At 36.5% G+C, this 17,772-nt stretch overlaps 1 protein-coding gene across 4 annotated transcripts in view; it reads right to left on the bottom strand.

Annotated features, from left to right (window-relative positions):
* The window catches only part of PDE5A (phosphodiesterase 5A), a 130,539-nt gene that overhangs the window by 9,492 nt on the left and 103,275 nt on the right, over positions 1–17,772 (bottom strand). For 3 of the 4 annotated variants that reach the window (XM_074154392.1, XM_074154395.1, XM_074154393.1), the window contains 6 exons: positions 15,581–15,665; positions 11,247–11,422; positions 9,732–9,791; positions 4,095–4,241; positions 3,379–3,504; positions 1,201–1,295 (listed from right to left, as the gene is read on the bottom strand). In XM_074154392.1, the coding sequence (XP_074010493.1) occupies positions 1,201–1,295; positions 3,379–3,504; positions 4,095–4,241; positions 9,732–9,791; positions 11,247–11,422; positions 15,581–15,665 (689 nt within the window). The remainder of the gene's footprint in view (positions 1–1,200; positions 1,296–3,378; positions 3,505–4,094; positions 4,242–9,731; positions 9,792–11,246; positions 11,423–15,580; positions 15,666–17,772) is intronic. The other variant, XM_074154394.1, reaches the window with a different exon arrangement.

Genomic DNA, 17,772 nt, shown 5'->3' with positions numbered 1-17,772 from the left:
CTTCTTCTTTACACATCAGTCTTAGTGTTATTCTGAACAACTATCTGAAAGGCAGGAATTCTGCTTCAGCTTACTTATTTTCTTCTTTTCAGTATTCTCTGCCTCAAACAACCTTTTCCTCTCCTGGTATCATACTTTACACACAGCGAGAACAGCAGACCTCTTCTAAAGGTAGCTTCAAAACCACCCTCCAACTCTGCCCAGAAAAGATACAAGTATACATTTCTGCATATCTTTTCCCCATCTCTGGTCAGATCAAGTCACATTGCCATATCACAGTAATCGCATTATGCCACTTTTTAAGTCAAGCTATTTATTTAACAAAGACTCATATACTGTTATTTGAAGTAAATACTAAATTCACTGAAAAACACATTTTGTGCAGATCTGAAACTATTAATAGAGTCTAAAAAAACAAGTATTTTTATTAAAAAATTAAAATATGGAGAAAATTTTAGGAGAGTTCAGATGCTTCATTTTGATAACTTCAAAGTAAAATATTTTGTTTAGTTTAGTTTTTTGTTTAGTTTTGTTTAGTAAAAATATTTTGTTTCAAGGTTTTAAAACATATTTTGACTTTTTGCGTTGTAAAGTTTTTTCTGTAATTCCAGAATTGATCAAAGTTAAAGAATACAGATAACCTAAAATTAATGAAAAAGTCATACATTTTTAATGTGATTTTTAATACGTATCTTATCCAAAGCAACATAGAATTCTTGAAAAACATGGTGAAATCCTGAGTAAAATAATCAGAGTTCAAAATGGTAGAGAGACACCTTTGTATCAGCTGGCTGCAGATCTCAGCTCTCTGCTGGCCTGGACTAAGAGGAAGGGAAGAGCTGGCTGGGCAGGGAGCAGTCTGAAAAGCTGCACATTTCCTCCATGCTGTCCCTGAGAAGCTGGGACCTTTTGCTGTCACTGTATGGGAGCTGGGGGATGGGACATCCGGAACAGGAGCAGGAAGATGCTGCCCCTGCAGAGTCTACAAGGAGTTCACTCTGTCTTCTGTCGTAGTTAGTCAACAACTAAGTTGGTGCATCTTTGCTTTGGATTCTTGAATGTTTTTGGCTGTTCTCACACTGCTTTGTAAAAATCCGCTCCTTTGCACAGCCACACATCATCAAGTCAATTAGGTTGTACTTAAGTTAGCTCTGGGGTTTTGATACTCATTTGTTTATACTTAACTTCTCTCAGACTTACCTTTGTATGTAAGAGTTGTTCACTCCCCTATGATCCAAATCATGGCTTAGAGTTGCTATCAGCAAAGCCAGTGTTTCTAAGTCAGTCAGTTTGCTCTATATGTAAAGAGTAATACAAGAAATGAGTTAGCTTTGTGATGGGGATTTATTTTGCACAATGTATTTTATATCTATCTGCTGTCTTGTCTTTACCCACATAGCAGATAGAGTTCTGGCCCAAGGAGGACAAGGACATACAATGGTATGCTGAGGGCAGGGGTTCTCTCTCAAGTTGTGGTGCACAGTAATAATCATTCTCCATGGGCCTCAGTGCAGTTTTCGGAGGGAACATCATCTAGCCCTATATATACTGATGAGAAAACTGATACAGAAGAAGATGAAGCGACTTACATAATGTCACCCGGCAGCGAAGACAGAGCATGAGGAATTTTTTTAAATTCTGGCCCCATGACTTTTAGCTCAGCTCCTCTATTATCTCAAGGGAGTTAGGCTACATTCCCTAGATAGGTATAAAAATTCATTATACAAATGTCCTTGGAATAATCAGAAGGGAAAAATGTTATGTTTTTCATCGATCACTGGACAAATAAATTAACAGAAATTGAAAACCCATGGAAAACAAAATTAACCAATATCTGATTCATTATTAAAGAGTTTTTTCTGGACCTCCAACAAGGGTTAGTGGAGAGGTTACAGCTTCTCTTTTGTGACTATTTTGTATCTTTAATATTGTTCAATAGAATTGGATAGAAAATTTATTTAAATCTGTCCAGTGAGAAACAGAGGCTGGATAAAGCTACAGTATTCATGCAGCATTTTGTAATGGGACAAGAATAGCAGGCACAACAGTCAGGACAGGAATCAAAGAACTGCTGGTGACAGCACTGCCACTGTGGGGCTGTACCCTCTGTACAATCAAATCCATTTTTTCTTTAAGCAGTTACAGCTTCTGTAGATTTGCATCTGCTTTCTAGATAATGCAACCTGTCCTTAGTCTAGTCAAAAGACAAATCAGTTTGGAAATTACTGATTTTATATTTCTCCTAGGAAGAGGTGTCCCCCAATGCTTGTTTTCCCCCTCAAACTAGAGAAAATTGAGAGACACATGTTCTGACTCCAGAATCTAGGACATGAAAATCACTGTGGAATGAATCCAATGTAGTTAGGAATAAGACAATTTATGGAAATTGCAGTGGAGACTGACAGGATTCCAAAAATAGCAAAAGCAAGCTATCAGGATCATCAGAGATTGCTAGATCATGCAGAGACCCGCACACAGAGCAAAACTACCATGTCAATTTCTGTACAGAAGAGATATGAAAGTCCTTGCCTTTGTCTCTTCCAGCACCTTTTGTCTTTTTTATTTTTAAGTGAGACAAAGTTTGTAGGCAAAGGGAGTGCTTCTTCACTATTGGTATTGGGTTTTGGTTTTCAAATAGAATCTATTTATTCTCTCAGAAGTGCTTACTGTAAAATAGTATAAACCAACTAATAACAATTGTCTGTAATCAAACTGAAGAAGTATGTTAATTGAGAATGAACACAAACATTTTGTTTTCTTCAAGAATATAAAAGCATATTTTGGAAAAAAGTTGAATCAATATCTTATTTTGGGGATCATCTAGCCCTTCAGTATTTGTAATAACAAATTATTAGGTTGTTGTGTAAATTATTATGTGTCTTTTAAGTGCAAGGTTGAAACATTGTTCAAAAGCATTAAAATGAGCATTTAAATCCTTATCTCCAAAAAATGTTCTATTGTTTGTCTCAAGCTGTACTTAGCTCCATGTTTGAACTTAAAAAATTTCCTGTTGAATATTATAAGGAAACATCCTGAAACAGGGTCAGTCCTTTCCTTCTCCGCCTTTTTGACTTGCTTGTAGCATAAGCATTAACTTAAAAAAGGACATAATCATGTACGTGCCTTATTTGAGATACTCCCATTGGGAACATCCACATGATTATTTCCAGAGGATTCAACTGAAACTTGGTACATAAAAACAGACAACAATTTCACAAACCAAGCCCTTAAAGCCAGAAGTCTTCAGCAGAAAAATTTTGATTTCACTAGCAATACCACAGGATGATGAACATCTTACTGACATGACAATCAGAACTAAGCATCATTACAGAATTTGTTTAGCCAGAAGATTCTTGATATAGAAACAACAAAATGTACCTGAATTTTACCAGATTTTAAAGCAGCAAACATGCACTGCGCTGTATTAAAGGCATGTCTCCAATTGTGATAAGCAACATTTTTCCGGTAATTTTTCTTTACGCTTAAAATCCATCTGCAAAGAACCTTTAGGAAACAGCATCACATAATTAACTGTAAATGTTATTAGAAATCTGTTCTTTTTATGAAAAAAAATCTTTGTCTAATCCTGCTTGAAAACTGTCTCTCTTACAGAAAAAAAATCTCCTTCTAACTCAATTAAGTTCAAATATAACATACTTGTAACTGTGAACATAGATAAGAATACGCTTACAGCCACTAGTTCAGCCTCTCATTGAATACATAATAGTTGTGGGTTTGGGGTTTTAGTACTAATGGCTAAATGTTAGTGTCAGATGCACTGCTGTTAATTCAGAAACTGAGTTACATTCAGCTAACTGGGAGAAAAAAATCCTTGTTTGTAAGAACATATCTCAAAGAGAAAATTTGATTTTTTTAATCATAGAATGATTAGACTTGGAAGGGACCTTAAAGATCATCGAGTTCCAACCCCCCTGGTCATGGGCAGGGACACCTGCCACTAGACCAGCTTGCTCAAAGCCCCATCCAGCCTGGCCTTGAAATTATATTTATGGCAGGCTTGTTTCACTATTCTCCTGATTTTCTAATAATTAAGTTGTCTCTTTTTGTGAAGCAGCATTTGACAGCATTCATACCTCATGTTTCATTTGGAAATTTTGCACCAGGTTGAGGTCTGTGAACATCCGAATTGTACACAGTGTTGTTTCAAAATCTGATAGCTCAAAATCACTGAAGTTGAAGTCAGTTAGGTTGAGAGATTGTGCCGATGGTACTACAGCAGCCTAGAGAAGAATAAGAGAACACTATTTAGTACTAGGAAAGAGAAAGCGTAACATAAATACCTGCCTTTTCAGCAGAGAAGTAGTGAGATACTAAATTTTACCTTCACATATACTGAAACCCGATGATTACTTCTCATTTATCTTTCCTTAGCTTTTCTTGTTCAATACTATCTTATTTGCTTAGATTTAACACACGCTTTTCCACAGATCAAGAGAATAAGGAAAGGATTACCTGGCCAGTTTTACTTAAATCACCTACGGCAAATTGTAACCAAAGGTATGTATGAACTTGTGAGACTGAGAAAATAAGGCAGTTATATGTTTGTTTTTATGGATGTGCAGACATCAAAATCTGTAACTGTTGACAATTTTCTAAAAATGGTGAGGAAAGAGATGCCAGTAGAACAGAATTCCTAACAGAATCCACATTCAGCGCTATGGTAGTCAGAACATGTCCACAGACAGAGCTTTCTAAGGGCTAGAAATCTGAAAAATTAGTGTTCATCTGTATCAACAATCTTATAAACCGTAGATGTATTACAACTCTTTATGTATTACATTTCCACTTTTTCTAGTTATAAAATTCAGAGTAAAGGTACTAGTTGCCCCATACAGATGTTAAGGTTGCTAACAATTGAAATGGTAAGTCTTACACTATAGAACAAAAATCAGTATAATTTTTTTCAGTAAAATAACAGGTGGAATTCTCAGTGCTACTTCTTTACAGTTGTTTCACCGCAGTATGAGTGTGGTTTAAAAGAAAATCAGGTAAAGTGAAATGGTTAAATAAATCAATCTATGTGTTTATCTTCCTCTTTCTAATTCTAGCATGCATATCAGCTCTCCCCGTAACTATGTCTACCAACCTCTGTTCCATGTAAGTTTGCTATTATCTTTCCTGTGTGTCAGAATCAGAAAGTCATGAAAGATTATGAAAAACAGTATTTACACAGGAAAATAATTCCAACATTCTTACATATTTCTCATACTGGTAATTTTATGTCTATATATGCTATTTCATCTATAAGCATGTGAAAGAACCAGCAGGCCTGTATGTTCAGTGGAAAATAATGCAACCATTCAGGAACTCTAATGACATAATTTTGAAAAACTGCAACTGCAGCCTGGTATTTCATGAGGAAAGGGGCTGGAAGGACACAGTAGGAGCTCAACAGAAGGCCTCATGCTTGTGTTCTGACTTCATTCATAATTTATGATTATGAATCTTGATCCTCCTGCCTTTGACAGCCACAACAATAAGTTTCATTTCAGCTGAGACATAAAAAACTGCACTCTATAGCTATTCTAGTGTTATTTAACTGGATCAGATATTTCCATTTACACTACTGAAGCCAGTAGAGTTATCTGCCCCCTATTTTACAGCATGAAAGTTCATCAGCTATTTTAATTTCAATTTATTGAGCTATGGTCAATAGCATTGACCAAACTACAAGCTCTTGCTCGATTTCTCCACCTCATGAATATTATAAAGAGCATGAAATAGCCAAGAAAAGAAGAAAATGTGCCGATTATTTTCCCTCTTTGCATAATTACTATTTTTTAATTACTATTGCTTACTATAGGCATTGTATGAATAGTAATTAGTAGTGAATAATTAATTAGTGACTCCATTTATTACCAGGTTCAGTATAGAAAATAATTTTTAAAACTTGTGTTCTATGATGATTGAAAAACCTACAGATAAAGCTTATAACTTCATTTCACACAACAAGGCGTTACCTTCAAGGAAAGCCTCAAGCACAAGAATAGTCCGTTCTGGCATGCAGGAAGTCAAGCAAGCATGGTAAAAGGCCAGTAGGGGTGAACAGGGAATTCCTGAGTGAGCTCAAATGAAAAAATGAAGTACACAGAAGGAAGAAGTGGGGATGGGCTACCTGGGAAGAATATAGAGACATTACCAAAGTGTGCAGGGATGAAAATGGGAAAAGCAAGCTCAGCTTGAGTTGGAACTGGTGAGGGATGGAAAGGGCAACAAAAATGGTTTGTATAAATACCCTGGCAGCAAAAAGGCGGCTAAGGAAAACATGGGTCCAGTGTGGTAACTAAATGGCAACTATAAACAGTTTTGCTTTGTTTCATTTATTTTGTATGATAAAACACAGGTTGCAAATAGGACCCAGGCTGAAAGGAGGTGACTGATGCAATATGAGATTCTGTAATATATAATATGGAAATGATGATGAAAGTGAAATATTTGACCACAGCCTATTACACAAGGCAGATAATGAATAGAATAGAATAGAATAGAATAGAATAGAATAGAATAGAATAGTTCCAGTTGGAAGGGACCTAAAACGATCATCGAGTCCAACTGCCTGATGAAGCATCTATCTTCTGTGCTATCAGATTATTTGGAAGCAAAACAAAGCAAATTGCAAAAAGGTATATCCAGAAACATCATTTTAATCTATTTTGTCTGGCTTGATACGATGATATGAGTGCAAAATAAAAATTTATAAAATTCTGAAGCCAAGTAAATTGCCATTCATCAGCTGACCTGCAGTAGTGGAACAAAAATTGTATTATGCAATGTGTTAGCTTTAGCCACCAGGGAGGGTCCAATTCATACATAGTGACTTGCTACATCACTGTAATTGAGGCACTTGGATCACATCTCACATTTAATCAAAATTCTACAATCTGAAACGTGGAATAAACTATGAGTAATATCCGTCTGTCGCTTCAGGCAAACTTTGTGTTAGTGGTTCCACATGCTGATTTCAAAACTGAAGTCTTTCTATGATGTGTTAGTGGGAAGATAGTCAACACAAAAATATCCCAGTAATGTCATAGAGGTTATTCTTAATTAGGGGAAAACACTAGCAGAAGTACTTCATAGGAAGTTTTTGGAAGGCACACCAGAAAAGAAAAAATAAGTTCTCTACACCTTTCTGACAGTTTAAGTTAGATTGCAAGGAAATAATCATTTGCATTAGAACTGCCACACTTACATATTTCCCTGAGTCGGTACTTAAAATAATAACTTGCTCTGAGCTGCTTTCTAGAATCACCTGTCTCTCTCCCAGGACTAAGAGGACAAGCTAAGGAAGTAAATTAGCTTTCTCAACTTGGGTAGCAGGTACTCCCTTTGTCAGTACTTACCCAGGACTTAGGTTAAGACTAGGAATAGGAGAACTGATGTTGTAACATGAATCGCTTGATCTTGAAACTCAGTTGGCCCTATCTCTTTTCAAGTACTGCTACCTTTATCAAAGCACAGAAACAGCAAATAGTTTCAGAAAAAAAATGACAGAGGTTGATAGTTGCAACATTTAATTGTGTTCTACTTCCTGAGTAGACGACAAAGGAAAAAAGGCAGGAATGATCCTGTATCTCAAAGGGTACATCCTAACAACAGATACTTAAAGAGCAAGATTTGTCTCTTTTCCTTGTTTTAGGAGTAAGGTTTTAATTGATTCAACTGAAAGACTGCAGTGTAGGAGTATTGACCATGTGACTGTACCACATGGATTTTTAGGGTAAGGGTCTGTAATCATATCTCATCATAGGATAATTAAGAAGAAAACCAAGGCTATTGTAAGTAGCTTGAAAATCTGTCTGTAAGGTTTTGCTGCTCCAATCTAACCCTTTCAGGAGTCGACAAATTAAATGTATTTGAAAGCTACAGTTTTAAATTAGAGAAACCACTTGCTGACAATTCTGTTGTCACAAATTTCACTTGCGACGCACTGTAGCAATTTATGTTGCCAATGCCATATCTCCCTAATAAAGTATATATTAACTATAATAATTCAAAGATAGTAAGTACAAGTATCGATTTCAATATTATGCTATAAAGCTCAAGTCCTGTACCTATTTTGATATACCATTGATTCTGCTGAGGAACTGTGTGACAGCATGTGTCCTAGCTAGGGGAAAGCTCTTATACTAAATCTTACATTGTGTTTAGTTACAAAATAACAGAAAGAACTACATTTTTTGTTTTGTACTACAAAGCTGTACATCTGAAAAGACAAGAGCTTCTTTAAATTTTTAGAAAAGAAGAACGTAAACTTTTAAGGGTTAAGCAGTGCTCTATCCTCAAGGGTCAAGAGCAGCTTCCAAAACTAAACTGAGTTCTGTGATATTCACTGGAATACTTGAGGGTAATTTTTGCCTCATTCTGAATTTATGGTCTTCATTGCCCCTAAAACCAATGGGAGCTGCCATTAATACAGGTTCTGTCTCTCAGGGAAGATGTATGTGCTTGATTTCCTTTTTCAGCTCAAATTATCTGAACTAATCTGATTGCTCAGTTAAAATTCAGAGTGATGGCTTCATAGCATGAAAGTAAGGATATTTGTTTCATGCCATGGGATGTGACATGAGGATATGTGGTATATCTGAGGGTGCAAAACCTGTCTGAATAGTGCTAGGGGAAGCCAAATCTGGTGCCCTTATCCACACTGCCTATTGGAGATGGCCTGTGCTGTGCACTCTGGTACTATGTGCTCTGGTATTGCCTTAGAAAGCGCTGGTTGACATGGGCCAAGATTGTGCTAGGGGGCACATGGACAGTTAAACAGTAGGGATGAACACTGATTCAGTGATAGGTTTATTGTGGTTCTGTTTTATTTAGCAGTAAAGATGTAGCCACAGAGATTACAACACAAGCCCTGAAGAGAAACCATAGGAGATGTGTTGCATGCTGGTCTTGTCAGTGCCTCTTTATCAATGAGCAACAGCGTGGTAGGACTGAGGTTCAAAATCTATCTGTGTGACACTAGTCATTCTAGAACTATCCTTAGTCTTGTGTCAGTTCAGTCCCATACTACCAGCTTGTGGTCTACTATGTCTACCTTGGTCTCCATCCCTCCCATTTTTTTTCGTACAGCAGAGGTGATGCTATGTCCCCAGAACCGAGAGAACTAGAGACTAAACACAGGCTGTGCTTGGAACTACACTTGAAATCATAGCTGTCGCTATTCCCTAGGCAGTGGTTTCTAAACACAGAATTAAACATGAGGACACTGCAAAGAAAAATAACCATAAAAATAAAAAAAAATTGGTGCATTAACAATTACAGAATTTCTGTGTAAGGGAATAAAGCTGCATCCATCCTTGGGATGCTTGAAAGGTACCAAAGATATAAAATATACAACATTCAGACTTAGCTGCAGAAAGAAGAGTTCTCAACATTTTGCTTCTGAAATACTCATCATTGTGAGTTGATACTAACATTGCTTCAGTTGTTACTGTCACTTAAAATCATGAGAAAGGTGCTCAGTATTCTTCTGGTTCTCCTGTAATTGCAGCTCTCTGGCCAGCCTGTATCTCACATTGCAGGCATTGTAACATTTCCCTTTTATGTGATGTATTGATTCAACTCAGGAACCGATCAGTTGAAGCTTCGCTATAATTTTTATTTCTGTGTTTCTTCATGTTTAGGAATCACATCTGTGTAAAGGACTGTCCTTTGTTGTTCTATTAATGGAATGTTTCTAAAGTAATAGTAAAAAATTCAATTACCGCTGTTACCTGCAGCTCCCTCGTTTCCTCTTCAGCAGCAGAAGCATGGTATGAGAGAACCTACAGAAAGAGAAAAGCGTCCCTTAGTACAAGTAAAAGAGCAATATGATTTAAAAGTATTTTTCCTAAAGCAGAATTTTCAGCTTGCAGCTGCTCTGCATCGCATTGTATTTGCTGATGAAGTCTAGTGTCCATGCAGGGCCCACACTGGTTTTAAGGGAGCTCTCTGAAAGCATATGGGGAGGTATCTGTAGTGTTCACAAATCTCCCACAGCACAGAATCTTCTTGAGGTAATTAGGCCAAGAAAATGTAAATAGTTTCTATAAAAAAGCAAAGAACTCTGATTTTCTCTTTGGAAAGTTTTCATGCCCCACTTTCAAAGACAAATAATACATGAAACAGCTATAATTATGATTCTGACATTGTTGCCATAATAATCCTTTCAGGAGTTTATTCAGACATAAAAGAAAGGTTTGCCCTAACTGAAACTTGGCAAAAAAGTCTGAAAGACAGTATGTTTGTTTTAAATTAACAAAATAAGCTCGTTTTTTTAAGCTGTTGAGAACACAGGACATGAAAATATTACGGAGGTTTTTTTAGCAACTAGAGACTGACTATTTTTGTGTAAAGAACCCATCTTATATACTAATCTATAATCCTTCTGGCCGGCCTATAGTATCTATGAAGTTATAGTATCTATAAAGAGAATTGCTAATTTGCCATATAAAAAAAAATCACTTTTTTAAAGCACTGAAATTATTTTGAGAATAATTTTACCACCTTTTTATTTAACATGACTTAATACGGGTTTATTTGAGAGTTTTAATGCTTCTTTTAGAGGCTACAGGGTACATAATCCCCATTTAGGAATTCTGCAAACACTCTGTTTATATAATGAATGTTAGGAGATCCAAAGTCTACAAACTTTTCACTTTCAGCTTCAAGTTATCACCTGAGTAATTCAACTTCTCAGACTAAAGCCCTCTTTAGCTATTAAACTTAACAGTAACCAATTCAAAGGCTGAGACCAGATGACATTAATCTTGATGGTTTGATGGAGTCTGAGGAAATTGCTGAAAACCTACAATAATGCTGCCGTTACTCCAAAAACCGGTTTGTCTAAAGGACTGAGCCAAAATCATCACAGAAAACCTCAGACAAGAAAAGGAAGCCCCTAATCCTCCAAACCATTTCCTCTTCCTGCGCAACAGAACAAACCCGCTACGTGGCCAATGTGTAGCCTCATGTAGAGGAAAAGATGCATTCAGCTTACCACTAAATCTCATGAGTAAAGTTAAAATACAATACTAGATGAAATAATCTGCTGGCAGATAGGGAAACAAGCAGAAAAATTCCTATGCAACTCAACAGGCCAAATGCTGTTCTCCTAGGGGAGAACAATTTCTGTTCAGTATCCATGTGAGTAGCTGCACTTAGGTGTAGACCAGACAGGGTCTGCAGAAAATGAGGATCTGTTTTGGGCTAATTAAGGACCACCTAGATTTTGAGCTCACCTCTAATGTCACCATCTGTTTGGCCATGGCTCTTTCCACAGCTTCGTACATCTGTGTATTCTGGATCCCCAAGCCACAAAAGATGACAAATGCTTCCAGGAACTCTTCATCATTTCTGTTGAAAGCCTTGATTTTGCCTGAGTTTTCTTCCATCTTATTCACAAGCTGGCAAACCCCTATGCCAGGATACAGAAATTAAAAGAAGTAATACAGAGAACTGCCATCATTTCACCTATTGTGTGGAACATCAAGAGAAAAATTTGTCTAGCGCAGTTTAGCCTACGGTATAAACCACCACTACACATAAAAGTGACACACAAGGAGTGCTGTAGGATTTTCCCTGAAGTTGCATTGTTTTATAGAAATTGCATTGTATTATAGAATAAATGCTAAAACATTATATATTACTTAGTAGACTCAAAAGTATTTATCAGGATTTGTAAAACAAAAATTTAGGGCTTTACAGACTTCAGCATCTTGTGAAATTCTAGGGTCATTTTCATCCTAGCTTTTATTATTAATAGTATTCTAGATTGATTTAATCCCTAAAGACAATTTGTCCTTTGGAGGCTAATTAAATTTTTGTAACCATGCCAAAAGAACATTTCTGAAAGTCAGAACAGTAGTACACAGAGTTTTCACTTCCTTATTTGAGTCAGTACTAGAAATTTTTTAACATAAATGAACTAAACAGAGAATACCCAAGTTGAGGCTCAAAGCTTAAGTATACTCCCTGATTCTGTGAGGATGTGATTGAACTACAGCTTCAAAAATGACCAAACTCATTGCAAAGAATCTTACTGAATTCAGCTTGTTAGGTTCAAACTTGTTGATAGTTGCATCTGTTTACTTTTTGTTAAGAATTTCTGGCCTTTTTTCTGCACATGCTATTGAAAGGTCTGACAGGTAACTTCTACCAAACCTTGCTGCAGCTTATATCCCTGACACCTTTTTAAGCAGAGGGAAATTTACACATATGCCGCACTTTATTTTTACCTAGTGGATGGCAGTATCTGTTAAGAAATCAGAATATTAATTAAAGCAGCTGCATTTTAAGTATATCTTGTCTTTGGCCAAAACTGCTTTGGGGGTGATTATTGTCTTAAGTGAGTCCAAATGTTTTCTTACTCTTGAGTGTGAGTACTAACAGTTTCAGGCTTTTTCCTGGCCAACTGCAAGTAATCATCCCAGTGAAAGTATTAGCTGCAAATTAGAAATTCTGAAGAAAATTACTAAATGAAAAAGTCTTCATTTTCTATAAATGGCTATTGTGTACCAGTTTGTATACTTTAGGTATTTTATGAAGAGCATTTTGCAGCAGAAAGAATAAAATATTAAATATGTATTTAACCAGCAAAAGAGAAGATAACTATTTAGCATGGTGTTTCCAGAACACTCTTAACAATTTTTAGGTTTTCTTGCATCAGTAGAGCTACTCCTAATTTACACAGGATATATTTACAGAATCTGAATGTCTTACACTTTGCCACTGTAAGGACAGGGAGGCCAGATTTGCTCTTTGCTTATGGGTAGGGAAGAAATTATAATCAATACTATTTTACAGCAGTACCAACAGTGAACATAATCAGCAGCTACTGGCAGGTCTTGTCAGTGCTAATAATTTTTACATTAAAGTATTTCCACCATTTTAGTACTCCATATTTACAGACTAAAAAAGTTCATTGAGGTTTTTAATTAACAGGGTAAAAAGTCTTTGAGGGAGCAAGTGCGCATCTTGCGGCAGGTAGAAAAACTGAGGAAAAGAATGTAGCGCACACATGCAAACTGTATTTTTAGAAGAACATTGGTCTTGCATGTACAAGTTTTAATGTCTGGTGACAATGTAACACTGTCCTGTTTCCAAATTACATATGTTTGGGGAACTTATTTTAGTATCAGAATCTCCTCTAAAGAGATCAGTTAGAATATTACAACTGTAGCTGTAAACTGTTGTGGCAGGGCTTGTGGTATCTGAATATTGCAAACAGGATTCTGAACCTTAATAGAATAAGATGACTAGATACTTGAATGACAGTAAAAATATACAATCCCAGCAAATAAGGATTCACTAAGAACAAGATTAACTTTCCCTGGGAAAAAGAAGCTGACTTATAAAAGTCTATAGGAAAATCTCATGAAACTCACTTTCAGATCTCTGTTTAGTACTGTTTATGAAATTATAATTATTTCCATAGCAACCGTGATCTAATGAACACAAGATTAAGACTCAACAGTGAATGAGCCACAAAAGCAAATGAATTCTTAAAAGACACAGCATTTTGATACACATAAATGTCTCTTAAAAAATGAGAGAACTGCAGTAAGTATACTATGTAGTACATAAGACTTTTTACCCTATCCTTTTTCAAAAGCTTCCCCAAAGCATTGAGGGTCCATACATTACAATTAAAGGAACTCAAAAGTCTTTTATTGGGACACAGTTATAAAACCACGGAAAGATTCTGTAAAGCTTTCACCACATACCTGAAAAATGTACAAGTCAGGAAAATAAAAAAGCTCTTTTCATCTTTCTTGCCAGTAAGATTTGCTTGGTTTTGCTGTGGACAGTTTTTCCTACCCACGCCCATCTGCACACCGTACTTCCCAAATTTTGGGTTTGGGTATACTAATCTTAATTATAATAATAGTCTTACATAGTATATAGTATGCTAAAGGAACTTCTGGGTCCCAAAGCCAACTTCTTGACCTTGCCCTATTAAAGATATGAATATTAGGCAGGCTGTGAAACCTTAAAAGACTTGAAAGAACATTTCCCAATGAAAATTACTCAGATTTGAAAAACCCACCTAAATGGATTGCCTGACTGAAACTTTCAGTTCGAACTTTCACGGAAAGTAATAATAGTAAGAAAAACCTATACAAGATCAAATGTAATTGTTTTATCAATAGCTAACAGCATAGTGAAATCACTCTAATTAAAGCTCAACAGTTCAATCTTCATCTTGGTCTTCTAGGGTCTGGTAGAATATTTAAAACATAGTAGTAAAAGAATTCATTAATGAAGCTGATATCAAAAGAAATTTCAGAGAACTCCATTAGGTAAAGATGATATTTTTCTTTGTGCTTCAGGAATTAAAAAAAAAAATCTGTCTTCATGGAAAAAGGGACCTCATATTTACTCTGTACATTGGGTTGTGCAGTTTTGCCATAATTCTCAAGAAAAATTATTTGAAGACCATTAAAAAAATGCATTCTTGGAACTCTTAATATTTACTTGCCAAATTTTGTAAAGCTGAGGAAGTTGGATTCATGCTGCTGTCCTGGAATCAGTATATTTTATGTTCTGTTTGCTGGTGGAACTTACTGATGCCAGGAAAGCAGGTTGACACTCATACTCACTCTTCAGGGAACAGAGAAGTCCTGGTAATTTCAAAAAGCATCATCATCCCTTTGTTTAAGATGAATCTGAAACTCACTGAAAGACTTAAAGCTCATTAAGCTTATTCCCTGACCAGATCCTCCAAACTATTCAGGTGTATAGTCATTTTTGAGGACCCAGATGACAGCCACCTAAGTATTTTTAGGGAACTAGAGATAACTAGGCTTCTAAGTTTTCATAAGCATCTAGGCCTATGTGAACCTAAGTGATGTCAAATTACTTCTGAAAACATTACCCCAGGAAACCAGTGGTACTGTGGCCACTCTTAAATAGCAGAAAAGTAGTTCTAGAAAAAGCAAAGGGGATGCTGCAAAGATATTTACACTGGGTAGCTTCAGACACCTATAGATAGGACTGTAGGCTCTCTATGTAATCCACAGATAGAAGCAGGGACCTCCAAAGAGCAATTCGTAGCACCAAAACAGCACAGCAGCTAGCCTTCTAGTGTATGAATCTTTCTGTACCTGAGTCTCATTTGAGGAAACTGTCACTGTCTGTGCAGTTCAGCTTGCCTTTCCACATGTCACCACTGTTCCCTGAAAGCCCAGCACTACAGACAGCTCAGGCCTGAAGACTTTATTTACTAATTTACTTCTCTTATCACTGCCTTGTAAAAGATCTACACAAGCAAGAGCAGTAACTGACTCTCTGAACAGGAAGCAATGAAAAGAATTTTACTTACAGAAAATTTTTGAATGCAAAGAAGCTATTATAAATGGTGAAGTATCATAAGAGTGTTTTAGATACTTGGTAACTTATTAGGTAAGAGATTTACAGTCAATTTACAGAAATTTGCAGTGGACTTATTAGTTGAAAACATGATAATCAAGGATCTCTACTCCTGGGTTGAGATTCCATGTTGCTGAGATTTTACTGTGGAGCACAGAAATATTTCTATGAAATGTATAAAAATATTTGTTGTAAAGATACTTACCTATCACTTTATTCTTTTTTCCATTTTTTATTGGTGTACACAGCAAACTCTTTATGTGTTGATTTACATTTTCTGCATTGTCATTCTGTTAAACAAACAAAAAAATACAGTTACAATTTTGAAGACTAAGGTTCAAGTGGCTGAAATGAAAAAGCTGTAGAGCTGGGATCTACAACTGTTCTTGGTTTACATACTCCTTCAAAAAGCAACCACATCTTCAAAGAGTTTCCACATCTTTGTCTAGACAGTATCATAAACATATCTGATACAAACTTTGGTGAATAATAATACAGGTAATGATGATAACCTTCATTCAGTAGGAGTTTACAGTGACTTGTGCAATTGTGCTAAAACTGCGCTAATTTTAGAATAGGTTCTTTCATTAGAAGGTGCCACTTCCATGAAAATGACAACTTTGCACCAAGACAGTGTTCCACTCAGTGAAGCTGAAGAAGAGATCAGATGAGCTTCAGGACACATTTATACTCTCACCAGGTGATGAGCTGTGAAAGGAATTGACCTCTCCCCTTTCCAGCATATCTCCTCACTTGCAATATGGCAATGTAAGGAACAGATGTCATAAAACAAGAGTAACTACCCGACATTAAGCTAGCTGTGCATTCTGTGGCACTAACATTTTCATAAACTCTTCTGGTTTGTTTGAGATGCCTTGATTAATCAATCAATGCAATGAAAGAGGGTTTAATGGAGATCAAATTATGATGCAAAGAAAAACAGGGAGGAAAATTACCACCAACTAAGTCAACATTCTGCAGTCTTCCAAAGACCTTTTATCATGTCTCATGCTCCAAGAGAAGGAAACTTAATTTATTTGGGGGGTGAAAGGGTAGAAGATGTAACAAAAAAACAATGCATCTTTTTCAAATACTTGGTGAGAAAAAGACGTCGTCATGCTCTGACTGCTCCTGAGATAATGTAGTAGTTGCTGAGAAGTACATTTGGTCCAATCTCTAATTGTATATGACACCAAAAAAAAAAAAAGGGTACATACTAATATTGTGGATCAAAAGGTTATTTTTGCTTGTTTTTTACTATTATTATTCTGCTCTCTGGTGCTGTGCAAGGACTGTGGACAGTTTCATTGCAGGCAAATGCACAAACACTATAATGCTTACAAGTGGCAATAGGAAATGTGATTCTTTAAAGAAAACATTGAAGGATTACATCATGCGAGAGACTTTACATGACCCAGGAACTTAAGTACTACTACTTAATAGTAGCTGTCCTGGTTTGAGGTAAAACAGAACCAATTTTCTGCTCAGTAATTTTACTTTTTAGCTGGGCCTCTTCTAACTAACTCAACTCTGAAATTAACAGCATATTGTTCAGAAACTGTTCACTCTCACAGTGATAAGACCTCATCATGCCAAGGAATGGTATGGAGAGAGGCCCTTGCTTATACTTATTGCTATAACAACCAAGGTCAGGTAACTTCGGTATTTGCCCCATTAGAGGGTCAGAAGCAAAAAATCATAGAGGGGTCGCACCTGTGGGGAGGAGCAGACAGGACAGGTGACCCAAAACTGACCAACAGGGTATTCCATCCCATCTGCATCACTCTCAGTATAAAAGCTGAGGGGTCAAAGGGTCAACTCTTTTTCTTCAATGGCTAATGTCCGAGGAGGACCCTGTCTGTTCGTCTGCCTTTGATCCCGATCCGAGCATTCCTGACTCCAGATCTGGAATCCAGTCCTGAGTCCAGTCTGGGACTTTTTCCTGTGCCTGCTGGTGATGTGATCATCATCCTGGGAGCTTGATACAGTTTAATATATATTGTATACATATTTTTATTGCTATTATTATTATTTATTATTTCATTAATTTATTAATATTTTCATTAAAGTAGCCTAGGTTTTTTTCTAAACTCATAAATCTCTATCTCCTCCTCTCCTCTCTTTGGAGGCGGGGCATCTGTCATTGTGGTTGGCCAATCTGGCCAAAACCATGACAGTAGCCCATTATCAATAGGGTATATGGAATAACTTAAGAGTGGGATTTGCTCTTTTCTGAACTGCAACATACGTGTGAAATCAGCTATAAAAAAGGATATAAGATCATCATCTCTCCCTAGACCTCTCTAGCAAGGCCAGCTGAGAAACACAAAGTCAAGCTTGCGTGAAAATTGGTTTATGGCTACCCTGAGAAGAACCTGCTGTTTCATGGTAAAGTTC

Source organism: Numenius arquata, chromosome 10 (assembly GCF_964106895.1).
Source record: "Numenius arquata chromosome 10, bNumArq3.hap1.1, whole genome shotgun sequence".
In the NCBI taxonomy this organism is placed as follows: Eukaryota; Metazoa; Chordata; class Aves; order Charadriiformes; family Scolopacidae; genus Numenius; species Numenius arquata.
The sequence above is the reverse complement of the archived record's forward strand: the minus strand, read 5'-3'. Positions and strand labels throughout refer to the sequence as shown.